The sequence below is a fragment of the Aythya fuligula genome, chromosome 5 (genome assembly GCF_009819795.1).
Source record: "Aythya fuligula isolate bAytFul2 chromosome 5, bAytFul2.pri, whole genome shotgun sequence".
NCBI lineage: Eukaryota > Metazoa > Chordata > Aves > Anseriformes > Anatidae > Aythya > Aythya fuligula.
In genome coordinates, this window is record NC_045563.1 from 45,244,508 (window position 1) to 45,264,834 (window position 20,327).

General features: G+C 35.1%; 1 protein-coding gene across 4 annotated transcripts in view; it reads left to right on the forward strand.

Annotated features, from left to right (window-relative positions):
- NPAS3 (neuronal PAS domain protein 3) overlaps window positions 1-20,327 on the forward strand; it is a 611,440-nt gene that overhangs the window by 549,341 nt on the left and 41,772 nt on the right. For all 4 annotated transcript variants that reach the window (XM_032187821.1, XM_032187822.1, XM_032187823.1 and 1 more), the window contains one exon: window positions 4,486-4,604. In XM_032187821.1, the coding sequence (XP_032043712.1) occupies window positions 4,486-4,604 (119 nt within the window). The remainder of the gene's footprint in view (window positions 1-4,485; window positions 4,605-20,327) is intronic.

Below are 20,327 nucleotides of genomic sequence, written 5' to 3' on the forward strand. Positions count from 1 at the left end.
AACCATAGATTTATATTACCTAATTATTAATCTTAATATGATGATTCTCAGTTTCCTGTGCAAAGAATTATCAGACTTTAAGAAATATGTGAAGTGGTTTGCAAGTGTAGAAGATGACACAAGAAGAGAGCTCTCTTTTTATTACTATTTTGTATATTCTCTTATTTCATTTCTCTTTTAAGAGCTGTATATATGGTGTTTAAAAATGTCTCTTAAAAACTGCATAGGCACCTGTTTTAAGGAAGATAAATTCATACCAAGTAAAAACTTCCTGAAATGATACCGAATCCAGAATTTCCTGTGTGTTAAGCCATAAGTTTTTGTCCCACCAGCCCACTCAAATTCCCTGTTAGTGTGTGGTTTTTCATCTGTAACTTCTGATCCTCCTAAGAATGAGAAGCCTATCTTTTATCTGTTTGGCATGCAAAAAAAATGCTATTTTTCTCCTCTCAATTATTTTTAATGCATGGGGGTTGGGGGGCAGAACAGAAGTTGGTGAATATTTATTCAGGCTGCTTTGTCAGCTTTTCGTTATTTAAGACATAAATCAAATTTGGAACAATTTCTTTCCTGGGGGACAAATTGTTTATCTGAATTTGAATGTGCTTGTGAATCAGTCATAGAGATGATACTTGTGCTATAGCTATGTAATAGCAATTATTTGCATTGTTTTACATTGTTTTGCTCTATAGCATAAAGTTAGACTCCACACAGATGCTGGAGTACATCTGCAGATCATTGCAGGATCAGAGCCATGGACCTCATTCCTCCAAATAATTATGTGCGTGTTTATCTCTCAATGCACATTCCACCAATGTCAGAAGAACTCTTCCAGCATATAAAGTTAAACGATAAATGACCGTTTTGTGGGGCCCAAGCCCAAGATTATTCCCAAACCAAAGCCTGTTGAAGGCTTAGAGCTGCAATGCTGGTTCACAAAGAATGACTTAGGAAGAGTTAACTAAATAATTTTGTGAATTGGTAACTAGTTCATACTATATCCTCATTTGTTTCTGTGGTTCTTAATTAATGTTTAGCATTTACGGCACTTTTGTATGGGTATTGGGGTTGCAGTTTTATGCCCTTCAAAACAGATTATACACTCTTTGCGTCCAAAAGTCTTGCACTGCTTTAGCAGCTTTGGGAGTGGAAAGAAAAGAGGTTTATTCCTTTAGTAGTACCTGATGAAGAAATTTAAGGACACACAAAGGCAAGCGCTTTCCCAACTGAGTACACAATTACCTGTTTTGCAGAGACAATCCAGACTTATTTTTTATACTTCTAAGCTTGACAGTGTATTGTGCTTTCATTCACACGCAGTGAGCATTGACTTTTATCATATTATTAGCATTCTAAACTCACAGTTTCAGAGGTTTATAATTCAACAGTAGCTTTAGACTCAGGAAATTCAGCCCAGGCACACTATTTTTCAGTACAAAAGACAGCTTCAGTAACTACAGTATCAAGTAGAGTGGACCTTGTTTATTTCAGGCTTTTTTAAAAAGATTACAAATTACAAACAAAACAACAACTGAAAACCAACTTCTTGAAAAATGAATTGTTATGGAGTTTCATTCTGATATTCCTCAGATTGTTAACTTCCTTTGACATAATTTGAAAAAAATGAAAAGGCCGAGGGATAAGCACTTAAGATCAACTCCTGAGAACTCATGATGGACCACATTCCATATATTCCTGTGCAAATCTCATTGACATCCATAGATGTGTTCTGTACACACCCTGTTATAAAAATCTTGCATGCATAATCACAGTTAGCATTGTTACATATCTACCAGGGCTAGGTGCAACTCTGAATGCAGATTTATACTATCAGCCCCAATGGTTCTCTCCTGAGAGAAATACAGAAAGCTGTTCATAAGCTGTTCTGGACTTTTAGGTTACTAATCCCATCTCACGCATACACTCTCAGGTACCTCTTGTTAAAGAAAATCAAACACTTTATAATACATATTTATATGACATTCACTGTTCCGCTATGCTGGATAAATTATATGCATTTTATAACATTCACTTACAGAGATATTTAGGTTTTGTACCAGTTATAGTAACAGTAAACTAATGATAAACTCATGATATAAAGTGGCACGAACCCAGAAAATGTCAATTCCATATACATGATACCAGATGTCGGCTGTTTTCCTTTCTTTCATAAAACTGTATGAAAAGGAATTTTTAATTTTGATTTCTTGGGCATGGTACATATGTGTTACAGCCAGATCATTTTTCAAGCATGAGATATTGTCTATTTAATTAATGTTAGTTCTATATGTTTAGGTAATTGCCATTAGAACACATGAGGACATATTGTACTTATTGCCTGTGCTAGAGCGTAATGTGCTGGACTACAACAGCTACACTTGTTAAGCTGATTTTAGCATTTCTTCACACAGCAGGAAGCACCCATGCTGAGGTTTCTTAATGTACTCTTTAAGTACTGCACTGGAGAGTACTGTATAATAATAATAATTAATAATGATCCTAATCTTGCCAGTAGTGCTACTACCCTGGTGACCCTGGTTGCAGTTTCAGGGTTCCACTACCCTGTGCCTTGAAACACTTATGTTTCCTTTCAGAGTTTCATTTCATAGGTGATATTGCTGAACAGAGATGAATTTTTTGAGGATAGGTTTGTTGCATGGATTCTGATGGCTTCACATTTGTTCAGGTCTCCAAGGACCAGCACCAATAAATGTGAAAGAGACAACAGCAGAATGGCATACTTTTCCATTTCCACCAGGATGAAAAAAATACTCTAAATTAGGTCTAACCTTAAATGTGTAATCTGTCCTTGGAAGCAACAAAAGAAAAAAAAAAAAAAAAAAAAAGGAATATAGCATCTTCTAGCTCTTGGCATCCCTTACGAGAAAAAATTGGTTCTAAGGGTCTCTGATCTTGTGTTTTAGTAAAATAGAACTGCACGGCTGACTGACAGTTCTGATCTAAAGCATTTACGTTTAAGTTTTGATCTCTCTGCTTTTGATTAAAACTAATGAGCTCATTTAATTCAAAATGGGAATCTCTGATAAGAGAAATAAGGTTGATGTGATTGGATTAGAGGGGCAAATTAAACTCTTAGAGCAGAAGTTTGTGCTTATATAGTGTATTAAAAAGCTGTTGGCGTATTATGGCGTGTTAGATGATGAGAAAAATTTCATAGTAATTCATATTTAATCAGAAGAAATGAAAGTACTAAATATAACATGGCTCTGCTTTTCCCTTGAGTGATAAAGAGCTGTACATTTAAAATGACATCGAATTCATGCTCTCTAAAACAAAAAAATCTTAAGAGAGACACTAAAGAAAGGAGCACTGTTGTCAGTTATTTCATCACAATAGACCTGAAATGTCACAAACACAAGACAAAGTGACCACATTAAAACAAGGACAATTCAATAAAATCCTTAGCTTAAAAACAAGGTTTGGTGTTTCTGTTCACTGCATAACAAATGCTTAAGTGCTTGAATACTTTCTACTAGTAGCTGGGTTGGTTCTCCAAAACAATAGCCAAATAATTTCAAAATAACTTTTTTATTCAGCATTCATTACTCATTGAAGAAGTGAGTTAAACTCCATTAATACCTGCTTATTGTAAGCCTACTCTAGAGTTTTCCCATGAATGATACTTAAGGGAGAGGTAGGGAAGCATTGGTTATCAGGGCAAAAAATAGCATTAATAAATATTGTATAGGGAATATTTTGGTGCTAACTGCTCTTTTACCCACTATTTTATCATAGTTTATACTATTTGTTTATTAATTTAAAATGGTCATAGTTGAGAAAGTGAGAAGCGTGAGATCTAAAGTTTAAAGAAGGATGTTGGACAACAAAAACTTTCCATTAATGACTAATTAGTCACCAACAATTAAAAAGTATGATGCTGGTCATCATCATCATCATAATGCATCATTTACCTGAGTATTTTTGCCTGCAGGCTGCTTTGATTCTTTATTGATAATCATTAACCCTCAATACTGGAGAAACCAAGGCAGCAGTGACTTGTATATATCACTGCAAGAAAGGAATGGGGTCTAAGGTATAAAGATCTGAAGAGTTTGCAGCCTCTTTTAGCAGGTAGAATTGTCTTGGTGACACTTTGTCTTTTCTAAAACTCCAAAGAAGTCCATAATTTTTAAAAAGATGGCATAACAATAACCTAGCAAAATAATTCAAGTCATAGCAAAATTGTGCAAGAAAGAGTTAATGAGGCAAATCTGTGTTAAAAATTCTCTGGGAAAAAAAAAAAAAAAAAAAACAAACTTCAAAATGAGACACTGAGTATACATATATTTTTCACATTTTTTTTTGCTAAGTAAACATTTTCTAAACGAGTTAAATTGATTACAACACTCTTAGCATCCATCAGTCATTTATTTTTAGTGAGTTCAAGGATTGCACCTGAAAAATAGCTTAGAGGGGATGTATAAAATCTAAATTATGTGTATATGTATTTTTTCTATTCCCTAGTGGAATCTACAAGCCCCAGTTTACTAACCACTGACAACACTCTAGAGCGCTCTTTTTTCATCCGAATGAAATCTACACTGACCAAGCGAGGAGTGCACATCAAATCATCAGGATACAAGGTAAGGGTTGCACAGTAGCATGAAATATTGACATCTTTAAATTATGTTACTTTTCGTATCAGGGATGTGTTAATATTTAGAGGAAGGAATTATTTCACATTTGCGTATGTTTCATTCTTTTTGTTAAAGAACGATTAGCACAGTATTTCCAGCCTACGGTTTGGTAGTGGTACTACACCTCCATTAAATTGATTTTTACAGTAAATATTGATTATAGCATGAAGGCCTTCAAAAGAGCAACACTTTCAGAGTAAATGTATATTTCACCAAAGAAGGTGGGTCACAGTAACATCACTTTTCCTTAATGAAATTACTACTCATTTACCTAGACTGTTTGTTTTTGGGGGGTTATGTGTTCTCTCAGAAAGGTAGAACTTCTCCATGCAGACAATTTTCTATTTAGGTTCATAGCTCTTCTGGCTGAAGAAAACAACAAGCCATAATGAGTACTTTTCCACCATTTGTCTTTCATTGTCTGTCTGAGGGGTATCTGCTGCTGGGGATCATATTTGCTGGATTTCTTACTCTTTTAAGATATGAAACTCTCTTGTTTCTTATCAGCAGTAATCTCATTTTTCTTCAGTCATATATCGCTTATAGTGCCTGTAGCTATCAGTGGCTTTGCAGTACACTAAAACTAGAAGCAATAGCACATTTTTAACATTGTCAACTTCTGGAATGAAATATGTCATCCATTAAGTATTAAAGAAGATAAAAGAGTGGTTCAAGGAAACATGTCTGAGAAAGTGTGTGTGTATTTGGAGAAGGTGCTCGTCAACACTCATTTAAAAACTTTAAAAGCTTTTTTTTTTTTTTCAGTTTTCAGAGAAAGATTTAGAGGAGCTTTGAAGTGAAATTCCCCAATTCACTCATCCCCCAAAATTCTCTGTGAATATGACATCAAGGTAGTTTATATGAGTAGTAAAAATCTCCTGGTAGAAATGCCTGTTTGCAAATGAATGAAAGTCCTTCTGTTGGATAGTTTCTGCATCAAGATGATTAAAGTAGTTGCTAATGGAATTTTAGGTACAAATGAACAGTTTCTTAATGGAATTTTAGGTACAAATGAACAGTTTCTTAAGACACCAAAAGTTATGATCTGGTTTCAGTTGTCAGCACCTGAAAGAATGTATTCACTACTCGTTCATACTGTCAGGTTTTCGAGTCTCAGAAGGTACAAGACTGGGAGTTGTACTGCTAGTCTCAGGAGGAAGAAAAGGAATGAATTAGTCAGGTTATTGGAGTTATATTCATTTTCATGGTTAAGCATGGTTTATCAGGTCTGGGCCAAAGTTAGATTGGCAGAGAACTTCAGTGGATATTTTTGCTGCAATAATAAGGGGAAAAAATAGAGAATTCATCTTTGGATTTTGCAGTCTGACAGTTTTGCCAAATGTAGGTGAGAAAACAAGGAAGGCACTTGAGTAACTTTGTTGTCTCTGTTCTTGGACTTCTGACAAACTTATGCTAGTCCGGTACCAAAATAGGACACGGGTACACAAGTAGGTTTTTTACTTTTTACAGTACAGTTTTTGAAATTCTCAGTAGATCCTTTACTCAAGAAAGACACGTTAATGTCTATCATATAAATGTAATTTCTTTTCTCTTTTAAAACCTGCTGATGTCTCATGGAAACATTATAAACCAAAACTGATTAAATTAAATTTGAAAGATCAGATATCATTTTTAGGCAATTTCCCCTAGACACAAAGAATGGAGAAAAAGTAAAAATATAGTTTACAAAACTGTGTATAGTTAAAACATTCTTTTTTATTTTTCCCATTTTTTTTCCATGAGGAAGCAACAAGTCAAGATGAATAAAATTGCAGAAACAGTGTGCAAATCTTAGACAGGTGCAGATACAGAGTTGTGGTTTTTTTTTGATGTTTAGGAGGATTTTGTAACTGACAGACTTTGACTTACTTCTGCTGTGTCCAATCACATAAATTGCACTTTGATGGTTTTTCAAAAACATGGTTATTGACACTCTGTACTCTATAGAATGATAATTATCTTCAGCTTTTGTGAGCCTCACTGCCTATTAAAACTGTACATTTATTTTAGATGAGTTGGATCGTGTTAGTGTCTTCTTAGTGTACTAGGTGAGCATAATAAAACTCAACTGCTATAGTGAATGTCATCCATACTTTAAGGAAAGTTACCAACTTATTTATTGATTTATGAAAGTCCAGCACTAGAATGAACCTGAGGCCTCTAGAAATAGCTTAGGTATGTATTTTATAAAAATTAGTAAAGATCCATGAGCTTTATGGATGTACAGCTATAAGAAATTATCAAAGGGAAGAATAGTTATGTAATATCAGCAAAGCTCATGGGAAGAGCTGGATGCATTCTGTGTCAGGGGGCCCTGGAATACCTCCAGCCCTTATTCAGGAAGTAGTACACCAGCTGGGGCCATGTGCAGTAGAGTTCCTGTGGGAAACCCCGGTGGAGCAGGCTGACTCAAGAGCCGCTGCCTGAATATACAGAGCACTGAATTTTCCCTTCCTCCTCATCTTCCCTTGAGCTCCTGTGTCATCATGGGAGGGTAACCATCCTAATCAAGCATCCAGACATACAACAGGAGCAGTGTTCTGAGAAGACCATATCTTATGTGAGTCAGGTTTTAGCTTTGCCAAGGGTACACAGTTCCCCATGGATTCAGTCCTCAGTGACAAAAATTTTGCATCTTTGTGAAATGTTTTTTTCATGTTTCAAACTCTTGCTGAACTTAGAAACCACATCTTCGTTTTTCCCTTGCTTTGAGGAATGCTGATGAATGTTTTCTTTAGACAGCAAATGATTGAGGTGGTCCACAAGATGCTTAGGCAATTTTCAGAATGAGTGATCCCTGCCTCAGGAAAATCACATAAAATTGAAAACAGTCAGAGAACGAGATTGATTAATCATTTGGGTTGATCTAGTCTGAACTAATTTCCTATGAAAAGAAATGTGGGAACAAAAGCCACACTAATAGACTTACAAAGATCCATATATGTATACCTCAAAGAGACTTTGTTCCAGGCTGTTCTGACATGAGATGAACCCTGTTTATAGTCCCTTCCTGGACTGATTTAATTAGACTTGAATTATACCTAAAGATGGAGATAATGGTCTTTTTTCCATGAATGATATTACCTTAAAAGTCTGAAACAGGAAGGCTGCTACATGATTAATCCTACCTCTCTCCTTCCCTTTCATCTTTTTTCCCAGCACTGTCCTAGAATGGGATTTTCTTTATTTATATTCTTAGTCTCAGAGCTTGTAGGAAAAGAGCTTAGATACAGTGCTAGAGAGCTATTCACTGTTCAGTGAGTAAATCTACAATAAAAAAAAAAAAAAAAAAAAAAAAGTCAGATAAAATGTAGTCAGCTGACAAAACACATTGAAAACAAATAAAAAGAGAAAAATGGTAATTCCATTCACTGCAAAACTCAGAATGTATTACCATTACAACTGTTGTCTAAGATATATGATACAGAGACTTACTGTTTTTCTCTGCTGTAAATATATCACATCTTCCTTTTTCTGTTTTTGTTGTTGTTGTTTCTTTGTTTTCAATAACAAATACTTTTGTATTTCATTTGGATTTTTGTTGTCTCCATTTTATCTCTTCTACTTGTTTTTCTCCTTTTGCGGGTTACAATTCTGTCCACTTAGCTTATTTCACCTTCAGTGTTTCTGTTATCCTACTTTCATACATATATGTCAAAGCAAATTTTAATTGAAACTACTTTGTTCAAGTCCACTGATACATTTCCTACTATCCTATAGTATCCTATTATATTTTGTCATTTTTTTTTGTCATTTTTTCTTTCATGTCAGCTTGTGCTAGGATTTTCTTATTTCAAACCTTTAGGGTCTGTTACTGGTCTCTTGAACAAAGCATAATTAACGGGATAAAGAAGTAGTCAGCACATCCAGATTCCCTAGTACTTTTACTGTCACCATGGCAATCTCTGAATTGGGATAACCAACATCTGCTGCCTCACCATCTCCCAGGAACCTGTTCTTGGCTATCCATCAGAAGAGAACAGGTCATCTTTAAAATCCTGTAGGCTATAGAAATACTTGGAGTGGTACTTTCTACCTGCTATGCTACCTAGATGCCTTTTGGGCCCACTCAGTGTCAACAAGAAACAGCCTGCATGTTTCTTTCACTAAAGCATCAAAACCATTGAGGTCACAAGGCAATGAGTTCAGACAATTCAGTAACTGGAAGTAAATAGAGCAGCTATCATGCACTGAGCTAAATCTTACATATAACCTTAGACTTTGGAGCCTTATTATCAAGAAAAGAAATATTTGAAAGGTTATTTGGATACCTGTCCACGAAGTGAGTCTTTGGTGTCTTTCACAAGCACCTTGGGTTTGTGGGAAAGCACATACACAGTCTTCAGAGATGAATGAAGTTGACTTTGTTTCAGCAATTTGTGTGAATATATATATAAGTATGTATGTATATGTATGACCTACAGGAGTTCTGAAATCCTTTGGTATGGCACAGAATTGTCAGTACTGGAGACAAGTGTAACCCCTACATTGCTACTTTACAGACTCACAGCTCTTATCAATGCCAAAAGCAGGTACTTACACCTACTCTTCCTGATGTTCTTCATATGTAACAGAACTTACTGGGGGAAATATACAAACTTAATCAAACTGACCAAATTGCAATGAAGGGAGAAAAATTATCTTAATTCGTTATTTATTAAAGCACGAAGAACTGTTAAAACCAACAGTATAATCTTACGTACCAGTTGACATGCCACATAAAATTAAGTAAATTGATATATAAAAGTTTTGATTTAGCAAGCTTAGTTTAGAAAATTTGATGTGTTGTCACAAATCAAATGTCCACATTTCAGTAATGGAGGATTCAAATTTGGTTAGCTATGCCTCATACATCAGTTACTGTATATCAAAATATTTTCAGTATAACTTGAAAATGTGAGAAATATTTAAAACTCCATAAAAAAGTTTTCTCAAATTAGTCATTCTAGTCTACATGTATTCATATTTTTGTTTTGTTTAATGTTATCTTCTACCATCTTATTTAAAATTAAACATTTTCTGAAACTGCTCAGTTTTTGCATTTAAAATCTTAATGAAGTTAGAACTATTTGAATGACAATTTTGAAGATGGAAATTGAAATTTACTTTATTGCAATTTTATGTTCATCACAGTTCTATTATCAGCCTTTTTCACAGCATATATTACTACTTTATAAAAAAAATGTTTTTTATTATTTCTTTAGAAGAATTTGAAGAGTTGGGCGAGATTTGGAAATCTCGGTTGTGCACTTCAAGTGCAATTTTTGGCAGCATTTAGGTATAGAAGAGAGCAAGGCAGACAAAATCTCTGTTAGAGAGACAAAACTATGCCATTTTGCACTTGCCTAGTGCAAACACATTTGCCTAGTGATACTGTTCTCTTGATTCAGTCTAAAACTGAAATGATTGTTTCCTGTCTAAGGGAAAGATTCACCTGGATTTCAGAATTTCAGATGTTTCTATGCTAAATTCACTTTAAGAATCCAATATATCATGGGCTTGTTGAGAACACTTTTTTTTTTTTTTTTTTTTTTTGCATAATAGTCTAATGATTAGTGCGTTGCTTGAATATGGGTTATGTTAGAGTCAGATTTAATTCCCTCCACAGCCTGAGGGAATTCACATATCCCACTTTCCAGCTTGGCCTAAATTCTTTTCTTCTCTTCTAATATTTTCCCCCCTTGAAATCTTTTGTCAAGGATTTCACTCTGTCCCAGAAAGGTATCCTGACCTTTTCTGTAGGAAGAAAATGCAAAATTTAGTATTTTGTCACATGGCTACTGCCACACCTCCTTAATTGAGTGAAGAAGGAATAAGAAACCAACATCAGGAAGCATTATGTGAAGAGTTTTTTAAATGTCAGCACATGCATTCCCTAGACTTTTCAGCACTGAGAAGACTTAAAGGTAATTTGTCAGAGAGAAAGAACTGATCGAGAATTCACCCATGTAAATCGATGACCTTTTAGTCAAAAGGAAGTCTCTTAGCTAGTAAAGATGCAGCATTACTTATAAAAGAACAAAATACTAATGGGCCAATCTGAGACTTATGAAGTATCTACTTGTAGATATAAAGATACGGTTCAAGAAAAGATGGTCTGCCACAGGATTAAGAAGACTAGAGTTCATTTTATGCCTTGCTACAGAGCTGTGAGATTCTATTAGGAGAGCTGTCTGGAGAAGCTTGGTTCACACTTGACATCTAAATACATTAACCAACTTCTTAAAACTGTTCAGCAGCTACTAGCTACACCTTCTCAAAACACATTTTCAGGGCTGAGCATCAGCTATGATTTGTAGAACTGTTCTGTCATCCGGAGACATGAATATGTTAGGCATTTATTATTACAGTAGTACTAAGAAAACTAACCAGTTACTATTATATAAAAGCTCTTTTAATAACAGCCTTCTTCAAAAGACACATTCAAACTTTGATCATTCCTCATGCTGACTGCAGCTGTAGTATTCGTGACACCCATATCGGGATCTGTTTCTCCTCAAATAGTGTCTTCAATGTTCATATGACTTCAGAGTTGTGATTTTGTTGCAGCATGTTCCAAGCTGCATAAATGGGAAATACCTTAGATCACAGACTGGATTTTGGAAGGAAAGAAAACATAAAATTGAGCAAACACAGACTACTTTCTGAGAGATTAATTATTTTCATAAATTCTGTTAGCAAAGTATGAGTGATATAAAAAGAGTTCATCACCAAAATAGCAGCAAATGCCTCTGGTTCTGATTTTTAGGCAGTATAGTTCTGAAGCTACCTTTATTAAATATCAGTGAATATAACAGCAAAAGAAAACTATGAGATCAAGATTTACTCTGATATGCAACAAAACATTCAAAATGGACATATATCAGCTCCAAGCCAAATCAGGCGTTCTTCCAAGAATTAAGTTTTATCTAGTCAGAGAGATTAAAAAAAAAAAAAAAAAAAAGAGGTTGTTGCACTACGTAGCACTGTTTATCTAACTGTGAACTAGTAGTGCAGTGGGCCTATGAGTCTCTTTCCAGTGTCACTTTCCTGTGAATCCCTTTCCTTCTCCTCACAGACCAGTGAGGGTGGATGAGAACAGTGAGATTTCAACAGAGTGAGAAGCAGACAATGCCACCTATTACACTCCGGGAGAAAGTATCATGTTACTAGGTGGGAATGCCTACTGAAGGAAAGAAGTCTTCACTTCCCAAAATTTTCTCAAGTTGTCAGCTGTTGTTGTCTGCCACTGCTTGTTGTTAGTGAGTGGGAATAAGCCTTATGTAGGAGCCAAGAGAACCACATGGTGCTCTGTGAAGAATCGCCAGCCAGAATTCAGGCAGATGCTGCTGCCGACATCTCTGCTTCACTTGGCTGTTTTTCTAACTGCCACCAGGGGATATTTTGGCCCGCCTCCTTTTCATAATGTAAACAGTGTATTCGATGTGTAAATGCAGACAGTAATAGCTTTTTATAGATCTTTACCTCTTTCAACAGTTCAAAGCTTTTTCTCCAAAGTATGCTTAGAAAGGACAAGAAGCTGATACCCTGAAAAAAATGTAACTAATATCAAGCTAACGTAGAAAAACACATCTTCTTGCTCATCAGTGGTACTTGCAGAAGCAGTATCATCTCTCCACTGTTAATCTGGTAAATTGAGTGTGAAGCAGTCATGAAATTCAGAACTAAAATGAGAATAATAGGAAGGTTCTAAGGCTTGCATTTCAGTGAATTTTACGTTTAAGAAAATTTATCTCATATTCTGCATAACATTTTGATATGGTAAAATTAGATTGATAGCTGTTAAATAGAAAATACACATCTTAAACTGAAATCATAAGGGTATAATCCTGATAATTTACGCAAACACGTGTATTTACCTTTTGTATAAGTAGTGTCATTGGTTAATTAGAAGGTTAAGACCACATTTTTGCAAGAGAGTATTCTTCACTGCTGCCTTGGCAAGGAAATATTTTCTTAAAGAATTACACAAAAATTCTAAACAAAAATATATTTTAGGAGTTCCATAAATTTAGTACCTGCATTCACATATCACCATTCATTACACTATGATCTGTCACAGGCTATATTAGTTGGGAAAGAAGAAGTTCATTTCAAATGTATCATCCATATGTAACACAGACACCGGGAAAGACTGTAGTTTTTGCACTCAAGAAGGTAAAGAGGTTATGTGTTATCAACTGTCTCTACAGCCATTCTACAAAAGCAAGGGCTCTATAATTCAATGTGTGTTCTCTTGAACAGCTAAGGTTGTACAGCACCTTTTACATACCAGCTACACAAGATGGGTCTCATTAATATTTTTTTTTTTCAATCACATATCCTTTTAAACGTAGAAAACAACAGAGGATATTTATTTTACAGCTGGAAATATTTAAGACCCTATTTAAATACTGTCATCATTAATTTTCCAGTAATCTTTCCTTCATCATTAGTTCTTCTACTCAATACATGCTGAAATGTGTTAGCTGCCCACAATTCATAAGTATGTTTCTTTGTCCTGTCAAAGTTGTCCCTACAGAATTCTTATAAAAGTTCCTCTTTTTTTTTTTTGCTTCCTACTTTTCATATTTCTCCATCATATAATAACTGCATTCATTTATTTACATTGTGCAAAAATCATATGAACACTGAGTTATGATTTCACCAAGTCCTAAACTTGGAAAAGCATCTTTACTTCTCATTTATTTTTAACCCATATCTCTCATATTTTTTAAAAACTTTCTTTTACTTTTTGTGCAGGTTTGTATCTTCAGAAAGCATTATCTTTTATTGGCTTTTTCCTGTTGCTTATAATGTCATTTGTATTAATGAATGTACTTTTGCAACACTCCTCTGAGGCTGGAAAGTGCTGACATACCAAGAGATCAAGTATATGCCAAAGATAACAATGGCCGATTGTGTCAGAGCCAGCCGTGATTGCATGCAGTACTTCATCCTCAGCCTTTCTTTCTAACACATGAATATTGTCAAATCATCTCTGTGTTCCGGCACATCACACTTCATTTTCTCAGGCTGGTACTTCCTTTGTTTTGACGGTTGCCCTGAATAGGGAAAATGAGATGCCAAATAAAAAATACTCTGATCAAATGGTACAAAGTTTAGCAGCACATTTACAGAACACTTAGTAAAAGATGAATTCCTGCTCTCAAAATGGGGTACCACTGACCGTAGAAGAACTACTTCAAAATCTTTGTCCTCAGAAAGAGAAAGAAGCAATGAAACATGTAGGGAAACATGTTTTCCTGCTACTTGGATTTTGCCCATAGGAGCTCCCTGACTCTGCTCCTCTGGCCACTTCAATGTGGGAGAGGAGTGGCAGCAGCCACCTCCTGGGCTGGCATCTGGCTTGGCTCTTTACAAACTTGCCTTTCTTATATCAAAATTAATTCTCTATAGAGACTTTTTTTTTCCATTTGCTTAATATGTTTCATACCCACCATAGATTTCTCCAAACTGAAGATCTCCAAGCTTCTCATTAGATTTTAGTATGAAGCTGATGCATTATGCATATGTAATATGCATGTGTATAAATTATAGGGAAACGTTATGCACTGTAGCTCTTTATATTTGGACCAAAGTGAAAGTACTAGCAAGTCAAAATGCCCCACTCCCTCACGCAGATAGTACCACTCTCCAGCTGCTCTTTACAGACTTTCTAGAAAAATAGGTAGCTTCGTAAGGTTTAAGGCCTATCATTTCCTCAAAAGCCAGATTTCTTATATAATTTGCTGTTAATAAGAAGGTTTCTCTGTACCTGCTCATGCAGCAGAAAAGTATAACAAAGGCACAGAACATTTCAGCACCAGTATGCTATACATGAAGCCCTTGGTAGAACAAGGACCATTACATGAGGCTTTTATTCCCTCCAGCTGTTGACTTAACCTGGTGCATCTGCACACTAATTTTCTGTATTTACCTTCTAGAACAGAAAATTGATCATGGGTTTCAGGCCATGTTTCCCAGACAGTCTTCCTACAGTACAAATGTCCTTTTGCTCTATTGTCTTGGTGCATATACACCACTGTATAACTCAATATGCTATTATGCCTCTGTTTCTAAATGTTCAGGCATGCTTCTTGATTCTTCTGTTTTATGCAGTGATACTAGCTGAAGAATATCTTTATTCAGTGTGGCGTTTGGGTGAGCCCATCTGCTTTACCCTACGGAGAAGGCAGAATATGAATGTTTGGTGGGAAAAATTTCAGTTTCTTCTTTTTACAGCATCATTAGGAAGCTGTCATTCTAATAATAATAATTCCCATTTGACATCATGGAGGTAAAAAGAAATCATTGCTGACATCAAAAATGAGGTGATATTTCAGCAGTATTATTTCACCGAAGATAAAATGGAAGTCTTTATTACTCCCAATGCTTTTAAAGAAAGCTGAGCAAAGCTTATACTGACCCTGGAGCTTATATACCTTAATACATCCTTAACCAGTATGAAATAAGAAATTTTAATTGTTATTGCTATGTTTTTTGGCTATACCTCCTTAGAACCAAGCGTTTTATGTCTGCTTAAAGAAAAATAATATCTGAGAATAAGTTTGGGAGGCTACATCTATTCTAATTTTCTACATTATTTAAAAATCATGCAAAAGATCCCAAACAAATGAAAATATTAAGTGTATTACACTTAATTGTAAATTGTATTTTCATGCAAACTTCTTATTAGAGCTTGTATTATCAATCCATACATATTGCATAGAGGTCTGAGCTCTGAAGAGGTTATCCTAAAGAGGGTTACAAGTTTTATTTCACTTTTATGGATAGGTATTTTATTCTCTCTGAACTTCTTGTTCACATTGCTGTGTGAATTGCTTGCCATTAAAAGGACACAGTCAAGGTCTATTTCATCAGTTGTAAACAATATGTTTTTCAATTTTGTTTGTGGTAGCACATTAAAAGCTCTCATTTCCACCCCCTTTTCCCTTTCCTTTGTTTAGATATATTCAGTTATAATTCTAGGCTCTGTATAATTTTCCATCCTAGACCAAACAATATATAACACCAGTGGCTCTATCCAAATATACTTGGAAAAGAACGGATCTGCCAAAGTCTGGCACTATTTCCTAATTTTGAAATCTATTCCTAGTCTACTGCAGTTCTTTTATTTTTAATTTAAGGGGCATATGAAGAGCAATATAAACTGCAAGCAATTAGAGCAACAGGACTTTAATATTGACAGTATTGTTCTAGTTAAAACAAAGTTCAAGAATTATGGATTCTTCCCATGGCTTCGCTTTACAGAATTAGTCACCTCCTTGCAAGCAGCATCTTATCTGTATAAAAGGAAGAGACCAATCAAAATAGTCTTCACAATCAAACTTAAGAAAATTGTCTAATTAAATATGTGGTAGGAGCATCATCTTATTTTGTTCCAGGCAAATATGTTTATACTAGAGCAGACACTCGTCTGCTCATATGCTGTTGAGTTACTGCTTCTCAGTTATTTTGAGAAATAAGATCTTAATTCCTACAGGTATACAGATATCTAATAGTTATAAGCCTTTCAGAAAATTGTAACTCATGCTTACCAGCTGTAGTAAAATGTTTAAATCTGAAATGAATGCTTTGTACTTTCAATGTAAACAGTTTTTATTAAACGTACAAATAGCTTAGGAATTTTCCCCAAGAATGTGTGCATGCACAAATGCAGTGCTTTATTTTATTTCATGTGAATACAACAGGCCTTTTGAATTCTGTCATATATTGGAATGTCTAGGCATGTTTTTATCTGAAATATTAGAGAAACATTTCTCCTTTTGAAAACCACTAGCTTAATAGCCTTCTCATTTGTTTCTCCCTGCTCAGATGTGTACATATTTTTCCCTAAATACTCAACTAATTTCAGTTTTTGTCATAATTCACTTTGTTATGTTATTACAAAGACTACATTGGCTAGGGCAGTCTACCAGAAGACTTAGCACTGTGATTAAGAGATACCTAAATGCAAAGCCATCTTAATTAACTCACCAGACATCACTGAACCTAGCCTGGTTCTCCCACAGTCACATGCCCAGGGTTAAGAAAGGGGCACTGGACACAGTTTTTCCAGAAGAAGCAAGGAGCTGATTCACAATAGGCAAACATGCATTATGGGTTGCTTTCAGTCACTTTATAGTCATGTGCGTTCATAAATTTTGATATGGTTGTAAGATGCAGACTTTGATGGTACAAAACTCACAGAAGAGCTTTAGATCACTGGAGCAACCACAGGCGAAGTTTATGTTAACAATTTATCAGCTCTCCTCCGTCAAGGAAAATTGTTTTTTAGTGCCCGCCTATTAGCAATCACATGCATATTATGAAATTGAGTTTTGGGGAGGACAGCCTGCCATCTGTCTTTTCTGTATTTTTTTCACAATGTATCATGCTAAAGTTAAAACTTTTTGTGCTTCAAAATGGCATAAAATATGAGATGTCTGTAATAGAGATACTTGGGAAGAAGAATAGACTAAATAGAATTGTAAATCTTTATAAACTTTATAAACAGGCAACTCCTGATGCTATACTTTGTTTTAGCTTCAAGTGCCCTCCACATTTTCCACAGACCATAGTACCCACTGTGCTCTTACTTTAGATTGCAGAGTTCCTAAATTGATAACTAATTAACATCTATCTCAAGAGTGTGAGAATGTGGTTATAGGCTGTTTCTGTTTCAGGATTGGCTTGTTTTTTGTTGTTGTTTTGTTGGTTGTGTTGTTGGTTTGTTATGTTGTGTTTTTTTTGTTTGTTTGTTTTTGGTGAAATAGATCTTCAAATGCCTGATGTGGAGAATGAAAAAGATGTGTTCAGTTTCCCTTCTGTGTTCTGATATGCTAAGATTTTATCAATAATATTGTTTTCCTGTAAAAATATCTGCCTCAGAGAAAATCTGCTGTGTAGCTGTCAGGATTACACCTTTCAGAATATGCCTGTGATGATTCTGTTAAATTGATAAAAACAGAACACTCTACTAGTGTTCTGTTTGGAAGGATTGCTGAAAAGAATATTCCCAGGCCCTTTCATGTGTAACAGCACTTGTATGGCAGTACGTTTATTGTGCTATAAATTCCATCACTGATTTTGGCCATTTCAAATTGATTCTGCAGTAACTGTAAGTAATGAACCTTACAGACAGAGCCAAGGAGTAAAAAAAAAAAAAAAAAAAAAAAAGCCAATAAATAAACTTGTGGCTGTAGGAATACAAATTGTAGAGTTCATTTAGCCTCAGTTTATATCAGATCATGCAGCCAATACCCCACAAAGCCAGAAAATACATCCAACAAAATATACAGTGCCATAGCCCGGCTTGCATTGAATTTAGCAGCTAAACCAGACACTCAATTATTCAAAGTGCATTTTTGTACAAAGTGTCCTGTGGATTTCACCTGAGATTTACAGAAGGTTCTTGACATAAGTGGATGACAAAAAAAGGAGAAAAGTTAATAGAAATGACTTATACAGGATAATGAGACAAATCCTGAGCTATTTTACGTTGTAAGGCTATACCAGGCATCCCTGGATTTCACAGGGGTGCAGATCAATATGCAGTGGGCTACTATTAACTCACCAAGTCAAAACATATAAATGTATCTAAGATTTACAAATGCTCCTAGACTATTTCCCTCTCCTTACTGAAAAGTTCTAACTGGTTTATTAAGAATGAAGTGATTTTTTTTTTTTTTCTCAGGGTATCTTTAATGATCCCATATGTTTTAATAGGGAATCTATGTGCTTGGTAAAGCATTTCCATAGGATGATTGTAAAACCTATCAAAAAGATACTATTCTAAGGCATTTGACATTATTTTTGTAGATTCCAATTACATTCTATAGGAATTCACTGATACTGTTTTGTTAAATATTGTATAAATCTCCCATAATCTTAACAGATACCAAGATTACGTAGATTCTTATTTTTCACATAGATCATGGATATAGTCCCACTAAATCCATGGACTGTCCATGTGATTGAAGCATATATGAAATATGTGTAACAATCCTTGCTTGTTACGTAAAGAACTAATTTCAGATTTTTAACTTAAATGCTGAAAAGACTGGAGTTTTCTTCTACGTACTTTTCCCAGCATAACAGGGGAGAGAACCAAGACCATGTTTTATTCTCTGTGCAAAAATAAATAAATGTCTGAGTTGGGTTCCTAGAAGCCCTGAAGCACTTCCATGCATCACAGCTTGCACACTCATGTATCTTAAGGTCTGCATTGAGTGCTGAATTCATTCTTTGTGTCTTCTTGTACCTAACTGTGCAGATTTATCTGAACCTCTGTACTGACTGTGAGAAATATAAAATCCTCATTTTGAGAACAAAATGCTTGAGTCCATTCTAGCCATATATAGGCCACAAAGAAATGCATTGTCTAAGGCATATTCCTTGCCTGTCTATACAAAAAAAAAAATCTATTTTGTCAGTTTATCCAGTTTACAGCAGCAACCTGAATCACACACAGAGGGAAAAAAAGGCACAAAAATTGAGGCTTTCAGTTAAACACCAAATATGGTGAAAGTCATAATAAAATAATGACAGTTGGCAACACTATTTTTTCTGTGCTTTTTTGTGTCACAATGAGAAACACAGTGAGTGAGTCTGAAGTCTTGTGAATAGCCCCTGGTAACCAAGAGCAAAGAAACCTTGCTCATTATCTCTACTTCCCTTCTGAATAAACATTTCAGCCATCGTAAATGAGTGTGACATCAAGGGCAAATGAATGGCTCTCATTCCAGATGAGAAACACTTGACAGCTGAGCAACCTGAAGGTTGTTGTGAAGGTACAAATTCTGTGACCAATGGATGATGGGGCAAGCAGCATTTATTTCAATAGGACCTGATATGTGCATCATACTCTTAAAGGAGAGATTTCCAGTCTTGCAGGGGATGAGTCCTAAGTATTCAAATTGTCTTTTGGTCAAGACTCCAGTGAGTGAAAGACAGAGCTGTCATAATAGCTGTCCTAATTTTTTCTTGTAATTTTATTAAATTACATAGGAAAACTTAGTCAAATATAAAGAAAGGTTCATTGTGGATTGACAGATGGCATGCAACACCCCTACTATATCTCATTTATTAATGTGATTGATGTGGAGGTAATTTCTTTGTAACCTGTTGTTCAAAAAAACGTATTCTAGGAGGTGCTTGAGTAAAAGAAAATTAATCTTTGCATGTTAATGTTGCCAACTTTTGAATTAATTGCATGAGTACAACAATAAATGTTAAGCAACAACAACAACAAAAAGTGAATTAAAAATTACTAAATTGATTCTAAGTGCGGATAAACCAAAAGGCTGCCACAATTCTTCAGTGTAGATTCAAGAACATGAAACTTCCCTCATCAATTTTTGCTTCCCATTTATCCACATCTGGCATTTAAAACAATTCTGTTTTATTATGATTTTTACAAATAAATTGCTATCTATAATCTAGCTTGCTACATTAAATGGCTTATAGAAACAAATCATAAATAGTAGTCCATTTGTAGCTGTCAAGGAGAAGGTCAGAGCATTGCAAAGACCATCCATCTCCAAGTGGAATAGAAGTTTTTTCTTTGAAAGAAAATCACATATCTTGTTTGGACGGACTTCAGCTAGTAGTGACAGTACAGTTTCTTGAAATACCACAAAAAATCTCTCCATAAAATTAAGTGGATTTTGGGTCACAAATCTTTTC